The 25,201-nt window shown below is 43.0% G+C and overlaps 1 protein-coding gene across 3 annotated transcripts in view; it reads right to left on the bottom strand.

Moving 5' to 3' along the window:
* MYLK3 (myosin light chain kinase 3) overlaps window positions 1–25,201 on the bottom strand; it is a 64,231-nt gene that overhangs the window by 22,181 nt on the left and 16,849 nt on the right. For 2 of the 3 annotated variants that reach the window (XM_039503552.1, XM_039503551.1), the window contains exons 2-5: window positions 11,037–11,127; window positions 8,748–9,186; window positions 4,313–4,908; window positions 1,392–1,497 (exon numbers count right to left, since the gene is read on the bottom strand). In XM_039503552.1, the coding sequence (XP_039359486.1) occupies window positions 1,392–1,497; window positions 4,313–4,908; window positions 8,748–9,186; window positions 11,037–11,127 (1,232 nt within the window). Of the gene's footprint in view, window positions 1–1,391; window positions 1,498–4,312; window positions 4,909–8,747; window positions 9,187–11,036; window positions 11,128–16,188; window positions 16,839–25,201 lie in introns of those variants that run through there. The other variant, XM_039503550.1, reaches the window with a different exon arrangement.

The raw sequence follows: 25,201 nt of genomic DNA, 5'->3' as shown, positions 1-25,201 counted from the left end.
ATGGAAAAGCAAATTAATGGATAAGAATATAATTAATGCCAGTAAACATGTTTTTTGGAAAACAGGCCTTGTCCAACAAACCTTATTTCATTCTTTGAGATTATAAATTTGGTGGATAAAGATAACTGCATAGATGTAATATAGTTAGACTTTTGTAAGGCAACTGATTTAGTACTGCATGACATTCTGATTAAAAAATTAGCACTATCCAATATCACTAGTGCACACTTTAATGGATTAAGACCTAGCTAACTCCCTGGAGTGTTTCTAGTGGAGTGCAGTACTAGGTCAACACTATTCAATATTTTCATCAATAATTCAGAAGTAAATATAAAATCACTACTCATAAAATTCGTGGGTGACAAAGATTGGCGGAGTGGTAAATAATGATGAGGACAAGGCACTCATACAGACATACAGTCTGGATCACTTGTATCCATTCTAACAAATGTATTTTAATGCAACCAAATGCAAAGTTACACATCTAGGAACAAGGAAGGTAGCCCATACCCACAGAATTGGGACTGTAAACTGGAAAGCAGTAACTGAAAAGGATTTAGGGATCACAGTGAACAAGCAATTCAACATGAGCTCCCAGTGCGACTCAATGTCAAAAAGGGCTAATGTGATCTTCGGGTGCATAAACAAGGAAGTAGTGAGTAGGGAAGTGATTTTACCTCTATATACAGCATTGGTGAGACAGATACTGAACTACTGCATACAGTTCTGGTGTCCACATTTTTAAAAAGACATCAAAAAATTGGAGAGTAAGACTTAAGAGTTCAATCCATTTAACTTATCAAACAGAAGATTGAGTGGTGATTTGATTACAGTGCACAACTACCTTCACAGGAAGAACACCAGGCATTAAAAGGCAGGTTGGTCTAGCGGAAAATGGCATACCAAAAAACAATGGTTGGAAGCTAGAACTGGACAAATTCCAATTAGAAAAAAGGCACACATTTTTAGCAGTGAGGGTGATTAATCATTGAAACAAAATACCAAGGAAAGTGATGGCTTCTCCATATCCTGATATCTTCAGATCAAGACTGGATGTCTCTCTGGAAGATATGCTTTAGTCAAACACAAGTTATTGGACTCAATATAGGGGTAACTGGGTGAAATTTAATGCCCTGTGATATACAGGAGGTCAGAGTAGATAATCTCATAGTCCCTTCTGGCCTTAAACTTTATGACTCTATGCATTTACATAGTCATTTAAGAGCTGCAGACCTATATGTGTCACCAAGAGCATCCAATAACAACTATGTATTTGTAGATCCTCTGTGGGAAATGGGTAATTGTAATCATCCTAATAGCTCTTTTTCTGTGTATTTCAGCTACTGCAGCGATGTTGCTAACTGCACAGCATTACAGAGCCACAGACTTACCCTCCTAATACTTCATGCCGGCACACTGAGTAGCACGTTGTTATCTCTGTTTGTTTGACACTCACTACCCGATGTTCAAAGGGAGCAGGAGGAGGAGGGCTGTCATCTACATAGGAGACAGTTCATTCATTGATTTGGTTTTCCACAAATCTTTGCACATTACTATCATCATCCCCCGCAGTATTTTCACTTCCCAGGATACAGCTGTATCAAGATGCCAACCAAGGGCAACCTGATAGGTTAGCTAACTACAAACAGGCCCGTACCACCTTGGTAGTGGGTGTACGCCTTTTGGCACCTCACTCACTCTACACCTTGACAAAGGTAACATTCATCATACTCCCACCACCTCGAATATCAGGGCCGCCCAGAGGATTCCGGGGGCCCGGGGTCTTCGGCGGCGGGGGGCCCTTCCATTCCGGGACCCGCCGCCGAAGTGCCCCGAAAACCTGCGGCGGGAGCCCCCCACCACCGAATTACCGCCAAAGCGGGACCCGCCGCCGAAGCGCAGCCCGGTCTTCAGCGGTAATTCGGCGGCGGGGGGCTCCCCGCCGCGGGTCTTCGGGGCACTTCGGCGGCGGGTCCCTGAATGGAAGGGCCCCCCGCCGCCGAATTACCGCCGAAGACCGGGCTGCACGTCGGTGGCGGGTCCCGCTTCGGCGGTAATTCGCCAGTGGGGGGTCCTTCTGCCCTGGAGCGGAAGGACCCCCCGCTGGCGAGGACCGGGAGCGAAGAAGCTCCTGCGCCCTCTTGCCCCGCCCCCTCTGGGCGGCCCTGACCCTATCCACCCCCCCCAGAACACCCACAATCCAACCCCCCCATTCCCTGCCCCCTCCCCCAACCTCTGCCCTGACTGTCCCCAGGGCTCCCTGCCCTTTAGCCAATCCCCCCAGCCCCAGCCTCTTACCCCCGGCTCCCTCCTCATGCGCAGCCTCAGCGCCTCCGCTGAACAGCCGCAGCGTGTCCCCGGTGGGGCCTGAGCTCCGTCCCGCTCAGAGCCGCGTGGTGAGGGGGCGGGGCTGGGAGCTCCGGGCCCAGCGGAGGGAGCAGAGCTCAGCCCGGAGCTCCCAGCCCTGCCCCCTCCCCACGCGGCTCTGAGCGGGGCGGGGCTCAGGGGCCCCGCTGGAGACAGGGCGCTTGATGCGCTAAGGCTCCAGGAGAGGGGCGGAGGCGGGAGCCTCCGCTCTTCTCTTGGGGGCCCCTGCGGGGCCCGGGGCAAATTGCCCCCTTTGCCCCCCCCTCTGGGCGGCCCTGTCGAATATACCTGTCCCTCAGAGGAGTCTCCCCAAAGCCACTCTGACCACTGAGAATGGCATCATCACCACAGTACCATATTGCTTTCTGGAGCAAATGCAAACACAAATATGGTTCTCCCCCATCATAGCATTGTTCAGCACAGCTGTGGGTGAGCAGCCTGTATGGGGGAATACCAGAGCGCAACGTGAGCACTCAGGATATCTTAGATCCAGGCAGGCAATTGTTAACAATTTGCTTTTATCAATATTTAAAACAAAAACCCTGGAATTTAATAAGGCTCCCATCTTTCTTCCACCTTTTCACTTTACTAGGTCCCCCATCCAGCAAAGCACTTAAGCATATGAGTCGCCCCACTGTTTCCATTGAGTGGCAGGAGTAAAATGTCACGAGTGAGGCACCTACTTAACCCCTAATGACTCACAATCACTTACTCATTCAGTGTCAGGAGAATGCCTCTCCCAGTAGCAGCGATCACTGCCATTATCAGTAGATGAAATCAGTTCCCCGAGGAGATGTCCCAATAAAGTAGCTCATCCAATTTAGCATGACCCAAATAAAGGCCAAATCCCAAAGTCAATCTATGTGTACAACTCCCTTTGGGCTAGTCTACACTTACCAGCCGGGTCGACGCGGTGAGTTCGACTTCTCGGAGTTCGAACTATCGCGTCTAATGTGGACGCAATAGTTTGAACTCCGGAAGCGCCGCGGTCGACTCCGGTACTCCACCACTGCAAACGGCGGTGGCGGAGTCGACCTTGGAGCCGCGGACTTCGATTCCGCGGCGTCTGGACGGGTGAGTAGTTCGAACTAGGGTACTTTGAATTCAGCTACGCTATTCACGTAGCTGAATTTGCGTACCCTAGTTCGACCCCGCTTCTTAGTGTGGACCAGCCCTTTGACATCACTGGGAGTTCTTTGTGCAAAGCCAGGGAGAGATTGGGCCATAGATGTCACTGACTAATTTAATACACGCTCATTGTAAAATGGCTGCACAGTGTATATTACACCTTAAAATTCCATTTGCACATACATATTTGCACCTATCAGCCACTACTGTAGAACCTAGATCTTGATCAGCACACCTCTTGGGGCATGCTCCATCCACTGCTGGCAAAGAGTACTCCTGTTCTTGCAGCAACCAGAGTGTGATCACTAACATGTGCTGCCTAGAAAAAGACTTATGGCCAGGGGTATAACTAGGGACAAAATGAGACCTTTCCTACAATATTTTACACTCTCTTCACCTGCTAATATTAACGCATGGTTTGTACACCCCTTATCTTATACGATAATAAAGGCTTTTGTTCAAAGAAATAAAGCTTTAAAAGTATCTCTCCTTTTTCAAATACATAACAATTCATCTCATTTTATTTTAAAAGGATTATTATTCCAAAACAGCCTTTAAACTGAATCCAAAATCCAAAAGAACATTTATTCTGAGACTGCAACTGAACAGGAACATTAGAATAAAAAGTAAGTCCCATGAATGTGAATACAGTTGTTATCTGATGCAGCCAAGGGTATGCTTGGTGCCTGAATAAATGCTCTCAAACTATGATAATAGCACTAATGAGCATGGTTTCAGCTATTCTAGTGTATAACATATGCAGGAACCCTAGAATTCTCAGAGTAAAAGTCTCCAGGTATGATTGTGAGCTACTTACCAATGATTCCTTCATCCTGCTTGCCAAATGCTTTGCTGGCTCCTACTGATGTAGTGTTTTCTGGGGCCTCTCCTGTACATTGATTTGCATTGTCTTCTTTTTGTCCTGCGTATGTGCTTTCTAATTCCACACATTCTAATTCTAATTCAGCTCTAGCATCCTTTGTGGATTCTTTCATTGTCTTTGTTTCTTCTTTATGGCTTTTCATTTTGGCCCCAAGATCTTTTTTAGTATAGTTTTCAGTTGTGCTTTGAGAGGATATGGACTTGCACTTTAGCTCTGATTTCTCTAGGGGCTTTTTATCTATTGAGACTTTGTTCAATAGCATCTGTGGCTTCCCTAATTTGGGTTCCTGTTCATTGTGTTTATTAGTAAGCTTCACCCCTTTTACTTCTTGAATTGGGTCAGTTCTGGTGTTTGGGGGGCATGGATTCTGTTTAAATTTGTCAGTCAGATGTTTAACACCTTCAACTTCCAGCGGTGAGGAGAAAGGGGATTTTACTTTGGAACTTGTACCTCCGTGACCACCAGTGCTTCCTTCCTTGGCCACTGGAAACTTTTCTTGGGTGTCAGTCATCTGCACATTGATGGAAATCCTGCAGAGCAAACATTTTCCTTTTTATGCAGATATATAGCCTCTCTAGATTAGCAGAAAATATTTGTTTACACTTTGCTTAAATCCCAGTTATGCAATAATTTCCCTACTAAAAATAACAGATACTGAAATTGCTAAGGATAATAAGGAAATGCAATACTTCAGCAATACTTCCAGGATAAATTTACAACATTTTGGAGAGACTCAGTCTGCACAAAATCTTATTTTAATAGTTATTTTAACATGCTAGCTTGTATAGATGTCTGCCCTCTGCTGGACATAAATTATATCATACCTAAGGCTCAGATTTTGTCATGGCTATTTTTTTAGGGCAGGTCATGGGCAAAAAATCATGGACAGGTCATGGGCAAAAAAAACAAAAATTCATGGAAGCCCATGACCTGCCCATGATTTTTACTAAAAATAGCCCTGACAAAATGGGGCAGGTGAAGGGTCCAGCACCCACAGCAGCTGGGAGCTCTGGGGTCCCCCTGCTGCCCAGCGGCTAGGAACTGCTGGAGGCCTGCTGCCAGCAGCGCCTGAGAGCTGCGGGGCTGCCTGCTGACAGCTCCAGCCCTGAGGCAGAAAATGTCACAGAGCTCTTTGGAAGTCACGGATTCCATGACTTCCTTGACAACTGTGACATAATCGTAGCCTTAATCATACCTACTCCAGCATTTACCTGTGCCTCTGTGGTGGGGAGCCTTTGCACTTAGTGCTAAAAATTGTGATCTGGATTATTAGAACTATGTGCTAGCTCTTAAAAACCTGGGTGGGTGGGTGCTAGTCTCCTGGCAATTAGCTGAGATGTGAGAGTCTGCATTCCTGGGGTGGTATAGAATATTACTCTTTTCACAGTCTGCTGTTGAAAATGTTAGGTTGTACACCTCGGTTCTTTTGGCTCCTCTGTTTTGTTAATATTAGTTCCTTGAGCATTCCTGCCACTAGGAACTTTTAAACATTTTCATTAAGCTTATGGTGACTAGAGATAATGGGATTATAAAAAACCTGCTATAGTCTGAAGTTCTGTCAGAGATATTCATAGAACTAATAAACTTAGAAACAGCAGCAGGATCAGGCTCTGCAAGGGAGACTGTGGAATCCCCATAACTGGAGGGTTTTAAGAATAGGTTGGACAAACACCTGTCAGTTACGAGCTAGGTATACTTGGTCCTTCATCAGCACAGAGGGGTGGTTTAGATGACTTCTCATGGTCCCTTCCAGCCCTTTCTGAGTACTGCAGCTGGCTTCAGTTGGGTGACTGGACATCAGTAAGGGCTGTAAAGTTGAGCCCTAGGGACTATAAAATTGCAGGCAGAGAACATCTCTGGTGCCTAGAAAAGGAAACACCTATCTAGTTTCCCCAAAAATATTGTACCTTCTGTAACAAACATTTTGAAAAGAAACCTTTTCTATCTTTTGCATAACAAGTCTGTAGTTTTGTTCTCATTTTTACCATCTCACTGTCATTGTAAGCATGATCCCTTTATAACAGTGGTCCCCAACCTTTTTGTCTGGTGGGCGCCAGACGAAGGACCACTGCGGCAGTGGAGCACCCGCCGAAATGCCACCAAATTTTGGCAGCATTTCTGCGGCAACGCCTCTCGATGATGCCGCTTGCCATCGACAAGTGACGTCATCGAGAGGCGTCGCCGCCAAAATTCGGAGTGGCCAGGAGTGGCCAGTATTAATTTTTAGAATCCTTGCGGGCCCCCACCTTCTGCGCTTGAAGTGCCAGAGTGGGATATCAGCTTTGACAAATGTATTAAGAATCTGTAACTAAGTAGACAGCTGATGCCAGCTTAGAGAAAACACTGCTATGACTATCTAGACATGTCTAAACTTGGCAGGGAAACCTGGGCATTTCTTTAACAATTCCAAGCATTGGAACACTGTTCTTTTTATGTTTCTGTACAGGCCTATTGACTTCAATGAGAGCTGCACCCATGTAACGGAGCGCCGAATTTCAGTTCACATACAAAAAAATATCTATATAGGCACTCTATGAACTCCTCCATAAATAAAGCATAGGAAGATTCATGTTTTTTTCACACTGTAATTTAAAAATAGAAATGCAGAGTAAATTTTAAGTCTGATTAAAATGAAATTGTGTGTGAAGTTGATCTAGACATCAAATACACACACTTCCTTTGCACTTTACAGCCCTTGTGTTCAGGGGCGTTCCCACACTCCAATCATGTGAATTTAGTGCTTGGGAAATGTGCTGGAATAACATCACTGGAATCTTCTTTTACTTAGCCACACAATGGGTTATGGCAATGCAAGCTTCCCCCATTCTGCCCTGCCACATCCTTACACTGGACCTCTTCTAGAAGTAAAGGGAAATATAGTCTCCAAGCCCTGCCACAGCTCAGCCTTTCTTCTAAGACTGGAGTGCCAATTACTGCCATTTGCAATGATGGTTTTTCTCATGTGGATCTGCATGTACTGAGAAGTAGACCAAGACCACTTCCATTCAGTTTATTAATTTGATTCTTCAGTCTCCGGCCTTCTCTACACTTACCAGGGGTTCAACACGTGGCGAACGATGCATTGGCGGTCAATTTAGTGGGTCTAGTGAAGACCCACTAAATCAATCACAGATCGCTCCCCAATCTACTCCTGTACGCCACCTGAATTAAAAGTGCAAGGGGAGTCGATGGGAGAGCGTTTCCAGTCGACATCGCATAGTGTGGACCCCGCAGTACGTAGATCTTAGTACGTTGACTTCATCCACGTGATTCACGTAGCTGAAGTTGCGTAACTTAGATCGATCTCCGCCTGTAGTGTAGACAAGGCCTTAATATGCTAGTATTACATTAATCTGGGAATACTCCAGCACCTGAAAATATCTGTAAATTGCACAAATAACTAAAGACTACCTAGAGACTAAAGTGCCCGTCTTGTATTTAAGGCACCAGAATGCATTCAAATCCTTTAAGTTAAAAGGAACACTTTCAAATGCGCATGTACAAAAAAGCAGTCACTTTTTGGTCTGTGTTCAAATGCTGACTTTTGATAATTGTATATACACAAAAATGCACAGGAGACTAAACTGAACATGCATGGTCATGCACAGACATGTTTTAAAAATGGGACCTCCATTTTCATTTTTTTTCCATAATGCAATTGCAGGTTAAATCACAGAACTTTTCTAAAGTCCTAACCACAGAAAAAAGGACAAAAAAGGGTATCTGATACCAAATGTGTCATATGTTAAAGAGAAAAAAAAGTGAAGTTAGAAAAAGAAATGTTTGCTCACATCTTGGTATGTCCAATGCTTAAAATAGGCTGGGTCATGTGGTCACAGACCTAACCAAAAATACTGAATGCTCTCAGGTGGGCAAAGGACTATTATACATGGAATTGAACAACCTGCCCAAGCCCTGAAAATTTATCACACACTAAAAAAATGTGTTCCTCAATCAATGGCAGACTCCTCTTGCAGACCTATTAAGCCCCATATGTGATATTTACAGAAACCTCCATGTTAGAAAGGAGTCAGCCATTTACAAGGTTCAATGAAATGAGACACAAGTAGAGCAAACCCATTTCAAATCTCCCTGACTCAGAACAGATGTGCAATATTAGTAATTAGCGCTTACCTAGCACTTTCTATCTACAAACATTATCTTTGTATAAATTTATAAGACACCAAACTTGCTCTAATTCTTCTTCAGATTGACTGTTTATATGGTTCCCTGTGCTCCTTTTCTAACAAGGCTTTTTTTCCTACGGTATCACATATGAGCAAGACTGAATCGTCCTTTTAATAATTTGCCTATTTTTAACACATGAAATGTTTCAGATCACAAAGAAAATTACAGACTAGATTGTTACCTTGTACGTATCACTTCACACCCTGCTCTGGATACAGACTTTGATGTGGATGGCACGGCTTCCATGGACATAGCACTGAGTGTAGAGGCTTTGTTTTCACTTTCTTTTGATTTCTGATTAATAGGCTTTCTGCAGTGTTCTTCCAGTCCTGGTGCTCTGTCCTTATCAATTCCTTCAGCAATAACATTCTTGTTCCCCATGGGGCCATGATTTATGAAGGGAAGACCATGGTTTGGAATCAAAGCTGCAATTACAGTGTCTTTTTGTGGTTGACAATTCTTAGAGCTATTTGTTTTGCCAGAACCTGCTGTTGTTTGCAGCTGTGTTGTCCTTTCTTTAACTTGTGGACTGGAGTCAACTTTGGAGACTACAGCATTGAAAGAGTTTACTTTTTCACATGTCCCATTATTTTCATCCAACTTTTCTTCTCCTGTGGGCTCTAAATAAGAAATGGTATTATTCATAATGTTTCAGCCTTCCTCTGACACAAGAAAAAATATTACATAGTGGCATAGGTTGTAAAAAATACGGAGGTAGTCAGGGATGTTGGACTTTATTAAAAACCTGCCATCGTAGTGAAACTAGGCAATGATGCTCATGTGAAAGGGCTAAAAGACACACAAAAAAGACTTAAGCTTATTAGAAGCACATTTGACATTTCTGACACTGACACATGCAGGTTAATAAATTACTTACTTGCATTGTTAGCTTTTCAGCAATGGTAAAAGTAAAAAGAGAAACTGGATTTCTGAATAACTAAAAAACAAATTGATAAGAGAGAGACAAGGTGGGTGAGGTGATATATTTTATGGGACCAACTTCTGTTGGTGGAAGGAATGAGCTTTGGAGCTTCACAGAGTCCTTCCTCAGCTGTGGGGAAGGTAACCAGAGTGTCCATGCTAAATAAGACAGGTTGCTAAGAGTACACATGTTGTAGGAGACCAATGAAAATGAAGTAGGCAATTACCACCTCTGCAGTCCTAGGACAAAAGAAGGTAAGTAGGCAGACCTGACCAGACCTGATGAAAAGCTCCGTGAAGATCAGAAGCTTGCCCCTTCAACCAACAGAAGTTGGTCCAATAAAAGACATTATTCCACCCACCCTATCTGTCTCAGACCCTGGACCAACAGGGCTACAACAACACTGCAAACAGAAAATTGATAAGAGTCACTTGAAGGACATTCACGACTGAAAGTACTCTATGGGTCAACATGATACATGGTTCGGACTCTGAAATCCCAAAAGGCGCACCCATCCCAGTGTCCGTACTATAGGGAGTAGCACTGACATTGCAAAATGGGACAGGAGGATTCCAGGAGACACTAAGACTCAGAACACTGCCTCTCTCCCCTACGGTTTCTTGGTCCCACTGGAGCTATTCCAATAATTTCAACTGCTCTTAATTATTAATGATGGTGCATATAAAGGAAGGGCAGTCTAGAAGGGAGATGACTTCCATTTCCACCAGGCTTCTACTTGCACTGACCCTGGGAATCAATGTGATTTTTGTTTCATTTTTAGTCTATTTAACTCAGCCCAAAATTACTGGGGGCTTTTGAGTCAGAATTCTAACCAACAGATTATTTAGTTTGTTATTTTCTAAGCCAAGAAACCAAGACAATTTTTGGCCAAGCTTGAGAGGAACCTCTGGTGATATGTGGGGAGGTGACTGTAACTGGGCACTATTCACAAATCACATTCACCCCGGTGTAACTCCACTGATGACAATGGATGACAGAAAGGTCTGAGGTCCGAATCCCTTTTCTAAGCCCATCCCCTGTGACTTGTTGATAATATCTTCGCTGGCCATGTGAGACATTCCCAGTTCAAAAACAAATCTGTATTTCTGCTTCTTCACGTGCCTTTTTCCTCTATGACTTTACAGGTTTTCTATGTGTTCTTGCAATTGTATCCCTGCTGTCTTCCAAACAGACATTGCTCTCTTTTAATTAAGCTAACTACAACTGCAAAAGCAAAGAAATACAGCATTAACCAAAAAAGGTAATGGCTGCTATTCATTTCAATGAAGTGTTGCTATTGGATTTGGTTTGGGGGGGTTTGGGGAGGGGAGTTGTATTTTTGTTTGTTGTTTTTTTGTGCTGGTATCAAACATCCAACACACACTTTTCTGGATACTTGATAAGTCCAGTTAGTTACAAAGGGCTTACTTAGTTACAAAGGGCTAATTCAGTAGTACCTACAATATAGGAGAATATTGGATCTTCTCTACCCAACCTATCTAAATTCCATAGCAGATATGTTTATCATACATACAGGCTTACATATACCTTCCAAAGACTCCTTGCTTTCGGCCTGGACTCCTCTGTTGCTAGGTACATGCTTTGGTTTTGCACCCTTCTCTTCAGGTTTATCTTTAGTCTAAAAAATACAATTGAATACACAATTAATTAACAATGTTAAAGATGTCCATTTCCCACTGGGTTCCTTTAATTCTCTACCAGTGGAAGCAGTTAGACACTATGAAATTGGTGGTAATGACTCAGCTTCATTGCATTCTTAGTTTGCTGCTGCTTCTTTATTTCCCCCACTGTGAGGCTTCCTGGGGGCTCCAGGGATGTGAGGCACCTCTCTACCACCTGCCCTTAGCATGAAGAAGTCTTGTTTGTGCTCACCTTGGGTCAGCTCTCCAACTGCACCGGCACTCCTCTCTAGATCTCACAGGCCCCACTGTCACCCTACAAGTTAGCAATTGACACCCCCCCCCGCCAACCCTCAAGCCCTCTGAATGTCTCCCTTGAGTGTCCAGCCCCAGTCCAATGGACACTCAGTATTCAGATTTGCTGCTTCCAAAGAAACAGTGCACCCCACCTTACCAAGTTCACCTCAGATCACCGCTCCGCTTGACACACAGCACCTAGATATGTTTATAGTGAAGTCAAGTGTAAGTGTATCTAACAAAGCATAGAGATTTAAGTTGCAGCAAATAGCAGTACTGGAAAAAAAAAGTTACATGTGACATAAATCATAACATGCATTCTATAGGCTAGATTTAATTAACTAGATGCTCATGTCTTGTGGAGTCATGCTCACCCCAAATCCTTGCAGCACTTTACAGCCATGTTGGCTGTGACTCTCCTTTCACGAGAAAGATGTGCTGTGAGCTTGCCTTCTAGGTGAAGGATTCAGTGTGTTTCCTGGCACCCCAAGGTATAACAGAACAATCCTCTCTCTCTTTTTTCATATACAGGACACCCCCCGGGCTGTTGGTTTCATCTTGCAGATTTCACAATCTCTTATTTTGCCTGTGGCTCAGTATATAAATAGGCATTTACTATGATGCATTCAGTATACAATACACAAACAGCCAGACAGGGAGATACGTGTCCCTTACCTCCTGCCTGAAAGGAACATTTCCAAAGTATGTCACCTCCTGAAGACCCGCCAAAACTCCAAGACTTCGGAGCATAAATTGTAGTGTAGAGACATAATTCCTTAGTATTATCCATACATACATTAGCTATGATTATGGCAAGCTGTGGGCCACTTGCTTTCGGTAGAGACTTCACATGCCACCATTCTGTGAACTATTATGCATAGATCTGACCCAGGGGATCCCTGTAAAACTATGTGCCCTCTGCCAGTTGGCATCAAGGGCTCCCTAGGTCACATCCACCAATTTTTTTAAAATCTTTGTTCTAAAGCAAAATCTTGTAGAATAATAAATTAGCTCCTAGGTCTCAAAAATGATATTTCCCAAGACTACACCGGAGGTGATTTTTCTCCAATATACAGTTCTATCACATAGGTTTTTAATCTAAGACAGGGGAGGCACCAGATATAGGAAATGTTGGTTTCATCCCTCCTGGCTCTCATGGAGAGACAAACAGCACCATTTTATATATTTAATGTTATTTTATCTTGTAACCCCAAAAGGACCTTCCATTCATTGAGCCACAGTGAACAGATAGACATGTAGCTATCCCACTGGGCACCAATCCTGCAAACACTCACCCACGTGCTCCATCTCATTGACCTGAATTCTGGGGTACTGAAAAATCTGGATCCAAATTTTTTTTTTTGGCTTGAGTTCATCTTTTTCTCTGGTTGAAGAGACACCAATCTCAGATGGCGAATGTTTGTTGAATGCTTTCTGGGTGATACCCAATCCTTTCTTTAACAAAAGACTCATTGAAACTACGTCAACTATTCATCCTAGCTCTAACATTTAGCAAATGATAATGCAGACCATAGAAAAACGGCAAAAAGTAGTGAAAATACATGTATTGGCTGGGAAGATATTAAATACTTGAACCAGAGAAAAGATCATTTAGAGCGGAGAACTGACCTGGTCTCCTACCCTACTCATCTACTGAGTGTGGCAACAAGCAAGAGCAGGGTTTCTCAAACAGGCGTTGCCGCTTCTGTAGGGAAAGCCCCTGGCGGGCCGGGCCGGTGTGTTTACCTGCCCCATCCGCAGGTCCAGCCGATCGCGGCTCCCACTGGCCGCGGATCGCTGCTCTGGGCCAATGGGAGTTGCTGGAAGCGGTGCGGGCTGAGGGACGTACTGGCCGCCGCTTTCAGCAACTCCCATTGGCCCGGAGCAGCAATCTGTGGCCAGTGGGAGCCGCGATCAGCCGGACCCTCGGACGGGGCAGATAAACACACCGGACCAGCCCACCAGGGGCTTTCCCTACAGAAGCGGCGACCCCTGTTTGAGAAACCCTGAGCAAGAGCTTCTGAACCTCCTGTATATTTTAACACACAAATCCAGTTACATGTCTTTGAAATCAGGTCCCATTAATATTAGCGTAAGGGGTTGAGGTGCTATGTGTTGACCCTGTATGCTCCAATACTGACATGTATAATAAGCTTTTTTTCCTCTCCCCTCTGCCCCCACTAAAAAAGTTTTCAAATGTCATTGCCACTTTTAACTAAAACACTCAGTATGCTGATGACAATGGTGACACTGTGGGGATCTTTATTCTTCTTGAATCCCCTTCTGCAAGCGAGACTGGAGTGGACCACGCACTCCAGCACTGTTTTTTGTAAGTCAAGAGTCAGAAGTTTTAGACGGTATGAAGCTTTCAATTCAGACATTTACTTATTTTATGAATTTGAGGCCAACCCTGCAAAGTCTCACACATAAAAGTCTTACAGTCTTATATTCTATTGTTGTGTCAGCAAGCAGCTACTTACAAAAATAAAAACATAAGACACACATCCCCTTTAATTAATTCATACATTCAAAGGACGGACCATTGTGATCATCTAGTCTGATCTTGTGCACAACAAGGCCATACAATTTCCCTAAAATAATTCCTAGAACAGATCTTTCAGAAAAACATCCAACCTTGATTTTAAAAAATTTCAGTGATGGAGAATCCGCCATGCCTCCTGGTATATTGTTCCAATGGTTAATTACTCTCACTGTTAAAAATTTACACTTTATTTCCAGTCTGAATTTGTCTAGCTTCAAATTCCAGCCATGGTATACCTTTCTCTGCTAGATTGCAGCGTCAGTTATCAAATGTTTGTTCCCCATGTAGATAGTAATACATTGTAATCAGGTCACCCCTTAACCTTCTCTTTGTTAAGCTAAATAGGTTGAGCTCATTGAATTTATCATTATAAGCCAAGTTTTCTAATTCTTTAAACGTTCTTGTGGCTCTTCTCTGAACCCTCTCCAAGTTTTCAACACCTGTCCTGAACACACAGTAATGCTGGATAAAGCCACTGCTCTGTTATACAGTGCACTATTATAAAAAGATGGCTAGGAAACATAAACAAGCAAGTAACAGGTTCTTTTTATTTGCAACTGTGGGTTTTAAATGCTTCTTTATGCTCCAGTTCTTTATGCTCCAGTCTTACAATGTATACAGCAAACAAATAAATAAAGGGATGTTGCTGGTTAATTAATGTTGCCCATCTGTCCAACACATATTTGCTTTCCTATAATGTACTATAACCACATATGAGTTCTCTCGTGCATTACATGGCCACCCTACCTTTATAATGCCTCCTAAAAACATCTTTCTTCCAATAAGTCTTTCAGTGAATCTAGCAAAGAAAGACATTTAAAAACTAGTTTACCATTTTGAAGTTGTTCTTTACCTGGCCATCTAGTGTACTATGTATTTGTCTGTCCAATTTGGAGAGTAAGCCCTATGAAGCAGGATCCTAGCTGTCGCCAGGTATTACATAGTGCCAAGCACATTGCAGGTGCTCGTAATCTTTAAACCTAAAGCACATCATCAATTTTAGATCACCTTTTTCATGTCTCCTACTATTGTAGCACACTTCAGTTGGAACAGACTGCAAGTACTGGCACCACATAACTGTCTGACGGGATTTTTTAGTGATCTCAACCAGTTTCCACTAGAAATTTAACCAAAAAAAACAACCCCTCATGATCTGGTTCAGTTGTTAGTCTCTGAAAGAGTAGTGGTTCTGCATCTCTGTAGAGAGATGGACTCTTAGAACTGGATCTGAAAATCTGCACAACACCCTCTTGATCTATACTGAGGTCTATCACAGTCTCATTTTTGTAAGAGCTCAAATTCACATTCCACCCATATATTTTAATTGTTGTTTTTTTTTCAAGTTATTTTGATTTGTGCACAAATATTTAGAAAGCCAGGAGCATTCACAGAGTATTCACATAATTCCATTGCAAGTTAAGTCATTCCTAATGCAATAATGTTTTTACCATCCCCATGTTATGAGATCCGCTGGAATGAGACCAGGTCCCACATACATCTCATTGTGCAGCTTATTCTTTGTTTCTCATGATGGGACACAAATAGTAATGACTGATGACAAACAAGACTCAACATTGAAACAGCAGATATTCATTATAGGTGCCAGTTCATTTTTAAAAAAAAGAAAACCAATGAATTCCAAAATATCCTGCTGACACTCAAACCATTTCCCGCTCATTATGCTTCATAATTAAGAAATGGTTATGAGTTAGCATCCTCCACTCAGAGCCCTGTGGAGCCGATGGTTGGATGAAATCAATAGAGTTGCACAGATGTAATTGGGAAGAATTAGGTCCATGGTTCCACTGAAGTCCCTGAAATTGTCTGAACATAAATGAGGGCAGATTTTGGTCCCTGATGCCTAAATTGTCATCATCAGTCAGAAAACAGAATCCCATTTGGTCACTTCACAGTACATTAACTATTTATTATTCTTCATCTAGGGCTGGATTCCGCAACTAACTTGAACGTCATTGGGCAGGGTGTAACTGAGGACAGATTTTGGCCCTTAAACTGTCAACTCCTCAGTGCAGAGACCTAGTCTTTACACCTATTTGAAACCTTCCTAGCATGTTTTCTGCACTATACCATTTATTCTTATGCCTAACACAGAGAGAGGAAAGCCTGAACACACACATGCATTATGTAAGAAATTAACAGGAAAGCCTGGAGCCCTTCTCCTTAACAAGAAAAGGATTGTGAACAATAAAATAAAACCAACCTCCATTAGGATTTCAACCAGATTCTCTTTCTTCCAGGGTACAATGCCTCTCAGAATGAAATCCACTACTTTAGAATTTTTGAATGTCTCTCCCACAAATGTAATGACTTTATCCACAGTATCAACCATTTTTTCTATCTTATCCAGCCTCTCCCTGTGCTTCAAGGCATCTTGCTGTGTAGCTCTCATCAGCTTCAACATTTCTGAGCACGCATTTTCGGTCTCAGATGGGTGAATACTGTCTCCAGGTTTTAGGCCTCTTTTTGTTGTATCAGTCTGAGCACTGGATGCTTGGGATGCTGTTAACTTATCAATGTTCTTTCCTATGTCATCAATGCCTCGGTTCACCTTTTGTAGCTTGCCATTCAAGTCTTCTTGGAAACTCAATAATTTATCTACCTTTTCATTCAAAAGATTCAATTTTTTGTCCATCATGCTTAAGTTATTCCCTCTTGCAGGCTGCAACCTAGCCACTGCATTTCCAGGCACCTTTCCATGCTCCATGTTACCCTCAGACATTCTGCCCAGACAAGGAGTCAATGGCAGTGCAATTTGGGTGACTCCTCATTAAGGGTGTAAATTAGAGGGTGATTCTTTGAAAGCTCATCTTCCTTAGTCACTTCCTTACCCTACAACCAAGGATAAATTCTTTGGCTTATTAGAGATGCCAGGAGCGTGTCATTGATCAGCCATTGTGTGAAAAGGTTTCATTTTTGCGTTATCTGTTCCTTACTGTGTGATTTCAATGAGGGAGTTAACTTGGCAATGGACTGTTTTTTCTTGGGCCCCGTTGACGTCACAAAACCATTTAAAATTCTTTCTTGAGAGGCTGTTGATAGGCAAGCATCTTAACAATTGACGACGCCCATAGCAGATATCTCCGGGTGTGGAGAAGAGCAAGGATTTCATGCCAAGCCTTGGTTTTCTGATTTTGAAAAATACTCTTTAAAATGTTTCTCTTTTGCCACAGCAGAGAAGTATAAAAGTGAATTTAGCAGTGTCGTGCTAAGGCTGGGAAGATTTCAGCCTGGTAGTATGCATGCATAACACCCAGCACAGACACATGCTGTGCTCTTTAGGTTGGCTGGCACTTGAACTTAAAAATAGAGCACAATAATGACAATGATCTGAAATACGTATCTGGCACCAGCATGTCTCTGTCAACTGAAACGTCTAAAATTAAATTCTTTCTACAGTACCATGAAAGTGCACAGTGTAAAAAAAAATCTACAGTGAGGCATGTCACAATTGCTTTCATAACTGGCAGCAAAATAATTAGTCTGGAGTCCTTTATAAAGCATTTGCTATTGATACACTTTTGTTTCTGAAGTGCATGAGTGCTGACATCGCAAAGACAACAATTGTTCTTTGGAGAGAAGAGAAACCTCTGTTTAGGTTCATAACTAGCCCCCACCATGGCAGTGCTGAGCACCTCGCAAACAATGAGTTTATCCTCACAGCAACCCTGTGAGAAATGGAACTACAGTTATTCCAGTGTCACAGATGAGGATCTGAGGCACAGAGAGCATAAGCAACTTGTCTAAGGTTACAGAGGAAGTCTGTGGAAAAAGCATGAACCAAATCCAAATCGCCTCAGTCTCACTTCAGTGTCTCAGGGTATGGCTACACTTACAAATCTGCAGCGCTGGTAGTTACAGCGCTGGTCGTCCAGCTGTGCAGGGCCAGCGCTGGTGTGTGGCCACACTCACAGCTACCAGCGCTGGTGTGTGGCCACATTTGCAGCATTTGCAGCGCTGTTGGGAGTGATGCATTATGGGCAGCTATCCCAGCGTTCAAGTGGCAGCAACGTGCTTTTCAAAAGAGGGGGGTGGGGCGGGGCGTAGTGTGACAGGGAGCGGGTGAGAGAGAGAGAGAGAGAGGATTTTTGGAGCCAACACGGTGTGTTACCTTCCTGCCTTGAAAAATCAGAACATGTTCCCGATCCCTTACCCTTAACTCTTAACTGCAAACAGCCAGCAGCCAACGGAATCCCTTTCTCCCCTCTGCCCTGTTTCTGTCAAGCAAACACTCACTCCCTGCCTGCCTCATTATCTCATTTGATTGTTCACAGATTGATCACAGCAAACAGGAGCTGTGTTTGTAGATAAGCAGCTCCGGGATCAACGGAGCTCCGAGTTCACAACAAAACAAAGAGAGTAATTTATAAAAGCATTCTGGGATATCTGCTAATACCCTGCAGGCCAATAACAGCGCTGGTGTGTGGCCACACTTGATGACCCGTGCTGCAGCACCAGCGCTGCAATCTTTATTCCCCATGCTGAGCCAGGTGTACGGCCAGCGCTGCAGCCAGGGAGTTGCAGCGCTGGATGTGCCCTGCAGATGTGGACACTTACTAATTGCAGCGCTGGAAAGCCTCCACCAGCGCTGCAACTCGCAAGTGTAGCCATACCCTCAGAGTGACCTTTCCTGTCTCCATATACAGTGAGTTAAAGAAGTTCTGGTCTTTCACACCAGTTAGTGTTTGGGCCTGACCCCAAAAATGACAGCGCATCATAACTCCCATTGAAATCAATGGGGTTTGAAGTGCTTAGCACAACATCTGATCTGACTTTTCCGGGTGTGGGGGAAGTAATATTTTAGGTGAATTTAATTTTTCATGAGAGTCAGTTCTGGAAAGTAAAGTCCTCTATTTACCTACAGGAAAGATACTGTAGGGGCAATAACAACAGAAGCATCCCCACCCCAACCATCTTAACAACGTGCCCCAACCTTTGCTCTGGAGGGGTTGACCTCTCCGAGTGAGAAAGTACACTTGTCTCTATGCCCATTATCCTTTGGTCTGTCTGCTAAGGCTACAAGTCATTCCATTTGATGTGGTGGGTTCGTGATGTCCACTAGGTCCTAGTCACAGAGATCACTAACTTGTTTCATAATGATTTTCTGCAAGCCAGCCTGGGCTGGATTGAACACTGCACTAGGACTTTGTGTGAAATCCTGCCCCTTTGAAGTCTATGGAAGTTTTACCATTGACTTCAGTAGAGCCAGGATTTTACCCTTTGTTTCCACTCCTGATCAAACCACTCCCCCATTGTTTTTCCACGGTGGTCTGGGATTATGTGGAATAAGGCAAGTTCAGTTCGTATAAATCTTTCGCCTTTTACTAGAGATTTCCCTTGAATCGCATGAACTCCTCCCAGTTTGACAAATGTCTCTGACACTGTGAGGCACTCCGAATCAGAAAAGCACTGAAGTCTAGCTCAGCTGCACACAGACTTGCACAGCACAATGCTTTACTATACCACGTCTGACTCCAGTTAGAGACATCAAAGCCTCGCTTGCAAGAGGACACCTACAATTTAAAATAAAGGTAACAATTGGAGTGAAATACGGCAGAGGAAACTGGAAGTCTAGTGAATGTTACATTTTTCTGTGAATAATGAGCTAGATTCTGGAGCCACCTACTTTCCAATCCAGGTCACACTTTGAATACATTTTAGATATTTATGAGGTGACAGCTTCTTCTCCCAAAATGGGTCAGGTCAGTTTCCAAGAGTAATGAAAATGGCTGTTTAAAATATACCCAATAAAGCACCTAAAAATTCTCATTATATGATTATTTAGTGATATTACAAGAAAATTTTATTCTATAGGGAAAAAAATCAGAAATAGGATTTATAGGTACACACTCCATTAACTCTCAATGCCATTAACTGAAGTTACATAACAAAAATAATTGCAATTCTATTTGTTAGTGTAATCATGCTGTTCAAGAAGCAGAGCCTCTGAAAATCAAAGCACAAATCATAAATTAATCACCACACACAAATGCTGTCATATTGATTTTAGTGTCTTTAATTTGTTTTTTTGAAAATGAACCAAAGACCAGAAACAGAGCATAATGATTAATGAACAAAGATGTTTTGTTCACAGATCCAAGAGAAAAGCAATTAAGTCCAATACCATACTCCAAGCAGACACATTTTCACCGTAACTAGATAAAACATACAGAAGGGAGAAAAGCTTCCTTATTTGTCAACATAAGGGGTTGCTATAGTACCCTTAACTGAGGTGACAAAGTTAACAATGCATTGGATAGTATGATTTAGCTCCAGGCTGAAGTAAATACATATTGTGGCTCAGAAAGTTATGGAGGTTCCAAAACACCGATTGAATAATTAAAATGACTGGGAACTAATATAAAATGCTATTTCAGTAATCTAATCATTTATTAATTCAGTAAAACAGGTAGTCCCAATTTTAGTTAAATACACATGAGATTTTGAACATAAAAACTCTCATTCAGCTCAGGAACTCTGCCCATGTGTTAAATATTTTAGATGCCTTGAATTCAATACATTCATGCAGCACCAACATTCCAGCAAAATATATTTCCAGATTAAATTCAATAAGTGTACAAACAGTAGTTTTTACTAGGAATTTCTTTACCAATAACACCTAACTTTGCACCGTTATGGAAAAAGAAAACAAAAATGCACTAAAGTGTTCAAAATGCCTTTGTTTTGGTATATTTAAATCAGTTAGCAACAAATACTTGAAAATGGAGGTCTCGGTGCAAACAGGCACATACTGTCAAATACCTACCTTTGTGCACAAATACACATAATTACCATGACTGCATTATCACAGTAATTGTGCATGCAGTTGTGATAATATGTAAATACAAACACAGGTGCACAATTGCATGCATTTATGTTTGGAGGTGCAGTTCTACCCAGTGGAAGATGTGGCCCTTATTAAACTTAACTTGAATGTTTCACAAATGAAATTCCTTTGGTTTGGCATGGCAAACTAAACACCTATATTAGTAATGTCCCATCATTATTTATGAATGATTATTGTTGTGTTTACCAGAAAACAGCTGCTTACAGGGAGTAAGTAGAAGGCAGTTTTCAATTACAATTTATGATCACAAATCAGGGAAATATATATCAGGAAATTTTAAAAGCATGAGGTGAAAGAAGTATGATCCTGTGAGCCTCTGGAGTGGGGACAGAATCTCTAGGTCTCTAGCAATAGCAGGCTGTGGAGCCTATTCCAATTCCCGATTTGTATAAGGCCAATGGAAGTGGCCCTATGCTGCCCCCCTGTCAGGCTGGGGAGGGAGGTGCATGCCCATTACACTCAGCACTACAGGGGATTCTGAGCTGCAGAATATAGGCAGCCTAGGATAGGCTGGTAAATTAGATGAACTCCTGGGGTCTACTTAACTTACAGCGGGGTGTGAGAGAGGGTGAGTGGGCCTCAGTGGCCACCAGCAGCAGGGGCGGCTCCAGGCACCAGCACGCCAAGCGCGTGCCTGGAGCGGCAAGCCACGGGGGGCGCTCTGCCATTTGCCACGAGGGCAGCAGGCAGGTTGCCTTCGGCGGCATGCCTGCGGAGGGTCCACTGGTCCTCCCGCAGGCGTGCCGCCGAATCCGCGGGACCGGGGACCTCCCGCAGGCAAGCCGCCGAAGGCAGCCTGCCTGCCGTGCTTGGGGTGGCAACATACGTAGAGCCACCGCAGGCCAGCAGAGGCAGAATCCAGGCAGCTCAACCATAGCAAAAAGTGACATTTATCCCTCTCCGTCTGGGCTGTGCCTTCAGGTGGAACGGCACAGAATCTGTCCCATTATATTTACCAGAAAGCTTAATCCTATCCGGGGTGCTAGAAAGCAGCACAGTACAGAGGGTGTCTAGCTCCACGTAACACGCACTCCCTGCCAATGCTGCCTCATGCACAGAAGGGTGAAACATGGCCACAGTCTTGCCCCATCCAAACACGCCCTTTTAGCTAACAATAATGCTACTTAGCTCCAATCCCTTGGATGCCCATGTGCAGCCAGCCAAATTCTGGTCTTCTGCTGATGGGGGGGTTGGAGGACATGGAGGGAAAGCATAATTTGTCCCCAAATTTCTAGCCTATAGTGAGAAGTTTCAAATGACTGCCACATCAGCGCTATTAAATTAAACTGGGTCAATCAATGTAAGCGCTATATATGTGCAGTAGATCCAGTAGGTAACAATGCATCCAGTTCTGGGAATTATTTTTTAAATAATAATATGCACAAACTGAATTAAAAGTTGATGAAAAAAGAAAATTAGTTGGACCAACGGATTTGGCTGGTTATTTTGTCTTTGGAAGGATAACATGTTCAGACACTGGTAGGAATCCTTCATTCATTTCAGTTGGAATGACAATAGCACATATTTTTTATTCAGGAATTTGGTTCAGTACTAAATTTTGCATTTTGCTTGAGTTGAGCTAGGAAGACACTCACTTCCAATAAGGCCATGTCTACACTACCACTTTTGTTGGTATAACTTATGTCACTCAGGGGTGTGAAAACACCCCCACCCCACCCCGAGCAACATAAGTTACACCGACATAAGTGCCAGGTGCACAGTGCTATGTCAGGGGGAGAGCTTCTCCCGCTGACATAGCTACTGCCATTTGTGGAGGTGGTTTTGCCATGTCAACGGGAGAGCTCACTCCCGCTAGCATAGAGCAGCTACGCAAGCAATCTTACAGCGGCGCAGCTGCATTGGTACAGCTGTACCACTGTAAGCTCACTAGTGTAGACATTCAAAAACCCTTCAACACATTTTTTAAAATATAATTAAATCACTGGACTTCATATTGTAAAGCATTATATGACAATTTTTGGATAGCATAAAAAAAGTGTAATTACCATCAAAGGCTAAGTTATAGTTAATTAAAAATTCACTTTGGCATTGGCAGGGTCTACCACGAATAGAAATAATACTTTTCACGTACAAATTACCATTATATGATGACAACCTCCTCTCCTTTCCCCTCCCCCGTCGCCAAAAGTGACTCATCTTAAAGTGACATACCAATAATTAACAATGGTGAAGAGTCCTGGACATGTGTATTGTTGTTCTCTGCTTATCTGCAAGCCAAAGTATATGGTCAGCCGTGAGCCAAACTTCTCAGCTAGTGTCCTGCACCTTAACCCAGAAGCAGAATTTAACTTCCTGCTTGTACCAGCTATCCCAATTGACCTCTAATGACGGTTCTCCTGAATGGTAACAAATGAGCACCAGGATTTTGCAGAGTAGCCTACTGCCCTCCCTCCATTAGAAGCTGGAGGGGCTGAAAAGACCGTTACAGTACTTCCTGAAGATTTCCAAGCCAAAAGAAGTTTCTTGGAAGTGGCAGACAGGTAGAACAACCGCAATGCTGGAGAACCAGAATCGAAAGAAACCTTGAAGTCTGAGGATACCAAAGATATTACTGTTCTCTAGGGGGGAAAAATCAGATTTTGGCTTTGGCCATACACTAACTAAGCCTCCCAATAGGGAATGAAAGAGGTCATATGTAGACAAGGGAAAAATTCAGCCCCAACAGAGACCAATGAGCAGCCATCAGATGATTTTAACTTTAAACTCATTACTGTCATGGGCTGGATTTAAATCAACAGCCTAGCAGTAAAAGGGTTTTTATGACATTACCAATTGTCAGAGCCATCCTGGTATGATACACTTAAGTATTTTGTAATGTGCTTATACATAAGGTGAAGTATGACTTACGCTACTTATGTCTCTTTAATCCACATGGTACACAAGACCTTCACCACTGGCTCCCATCTTTAGTGCCTTGGTTTCTTCCTATGTCATTTTAATAGCTTTCAGTTCTGTTTCTGTGGTGCATTTCCATGTTGTCCTCGGTCTACCTCATCTCCTCCTGCTCTTGGGATTCCAGTCCAGAGCTTGGGTTGTTTGAGTCTTTCCTCCACGTGTTCTAGCCATCTCTATTTTTGTACCATCATTTCCTGTCCTAAGAGTTTGTTTCCGCCTCCAAACCTCTTCATTTGTGAATTTTTTTCCAAATCTGATGTTGAGGATTTGTCTAAGGCAGCTGTTTTAAAAACTTGGAGTTTAGCTAATAAGATCTTGATAAAAGTTTTTAAGTGTCAGTGCCTTATAGTAAGACAGACTTTACAGTGGTGTTAAATATTTGAAGTTTGGTTTCCTGGTCAAGGTTTCTGTTTCTCTGGTGTTGCAAAGGCACATTTGGCTTTTGTTATTAGGTAAAGTATACTTCAACATACTTCACAGATCTAATTTATTGTAATAAATTAGAAAAATCTTAAGATTCCTTAGACATTCTTGATATGTTTTTTCTTACGTTAACTTTTTTTTTTAAACCTCTGAAAACCATCTTGCAAACTCTGTAGTTGATATAGTAACTTACAAAACACCCTCTTGTCAGCTCTGGCCATTGTTATGCCTTTCCAAACAGATGAACCTGAAGTGTAATGCTATTAGGTGTTTGCTCAGTTAGGTACTGTGACTGGGTCATGACAGATAGCAACAGGAGAGTGGTGAAAGGTAGATACATTAGCCCCAGATTAAGCAGGTCCCTTTCCCCTGGGTAAGATAACAGGGACTATTCCAGAACAATCAGGAACCTGCTAGAACCAATTAAGGGAAGCAGCTAATTAGGACACCTAGAGCCAATTAGGAAGCTACTAGAACCAATTAAGGCAGGCAGGATAATCAGGGCACCTAGTTAAAAGGAAGACCTCCCTTCAATTAGGAAGAGGCACGTAAGGAGCTGGAGTGAGAGGACGTGCTGCTGGAGGACTGAGGAAAACAGGAAGTAGGTCCTGCGGTGAGGACAAAGAAGATGCTGTGGGGAGGTGGCCCAGGGAGTTGTAGCTGTCACACGGCTGTTACCGGAGACACTGTAGACAGCTGTGATCCACAGGGCCCTGGGCTGGAACCCAGAGTAGAGGGTGGGCCCAAAGTGTGACTTTGCCCTAGATCTTATTCTCACACAGGAGTCCGATATCAACAGCAAGCCGGAGGATTAATGTATCTTTCATTTTCAGCCTTTTCATTTTTTTTCCAGACAGCTGCACTAATATTCACTGAAAAAATTCAAGACAGTATGTAATGTTCTTCTTCAGTTGGGCACATTATGTTCCCCTGTGTTTTCACATTCCAGTTACATCTTCATTCAAGTGTATCTCCTCTGAAAAGTGAACGTAAAAATGGCACTGCTGGGTTCCAGCATTTATTATTTTCC

The sequence above is a fragment of the Mauremys reevesii genome, linkage group 16 (assembly GCF_016161935.1).
Source record: "Mauremys reevesii isolate NIE-2019 linkage group 16, ASM1616193v1, whole genome shotgun sequence".
Taxonomy (NCBI): Eukaryota; Metazoa; Chordata; order Testudines; family Geoemydidae; genus Mauremys; species Mauremys reevesii.
This window is presented reverse-complemented; position numbering and strand designations above follow the sequence as displayed.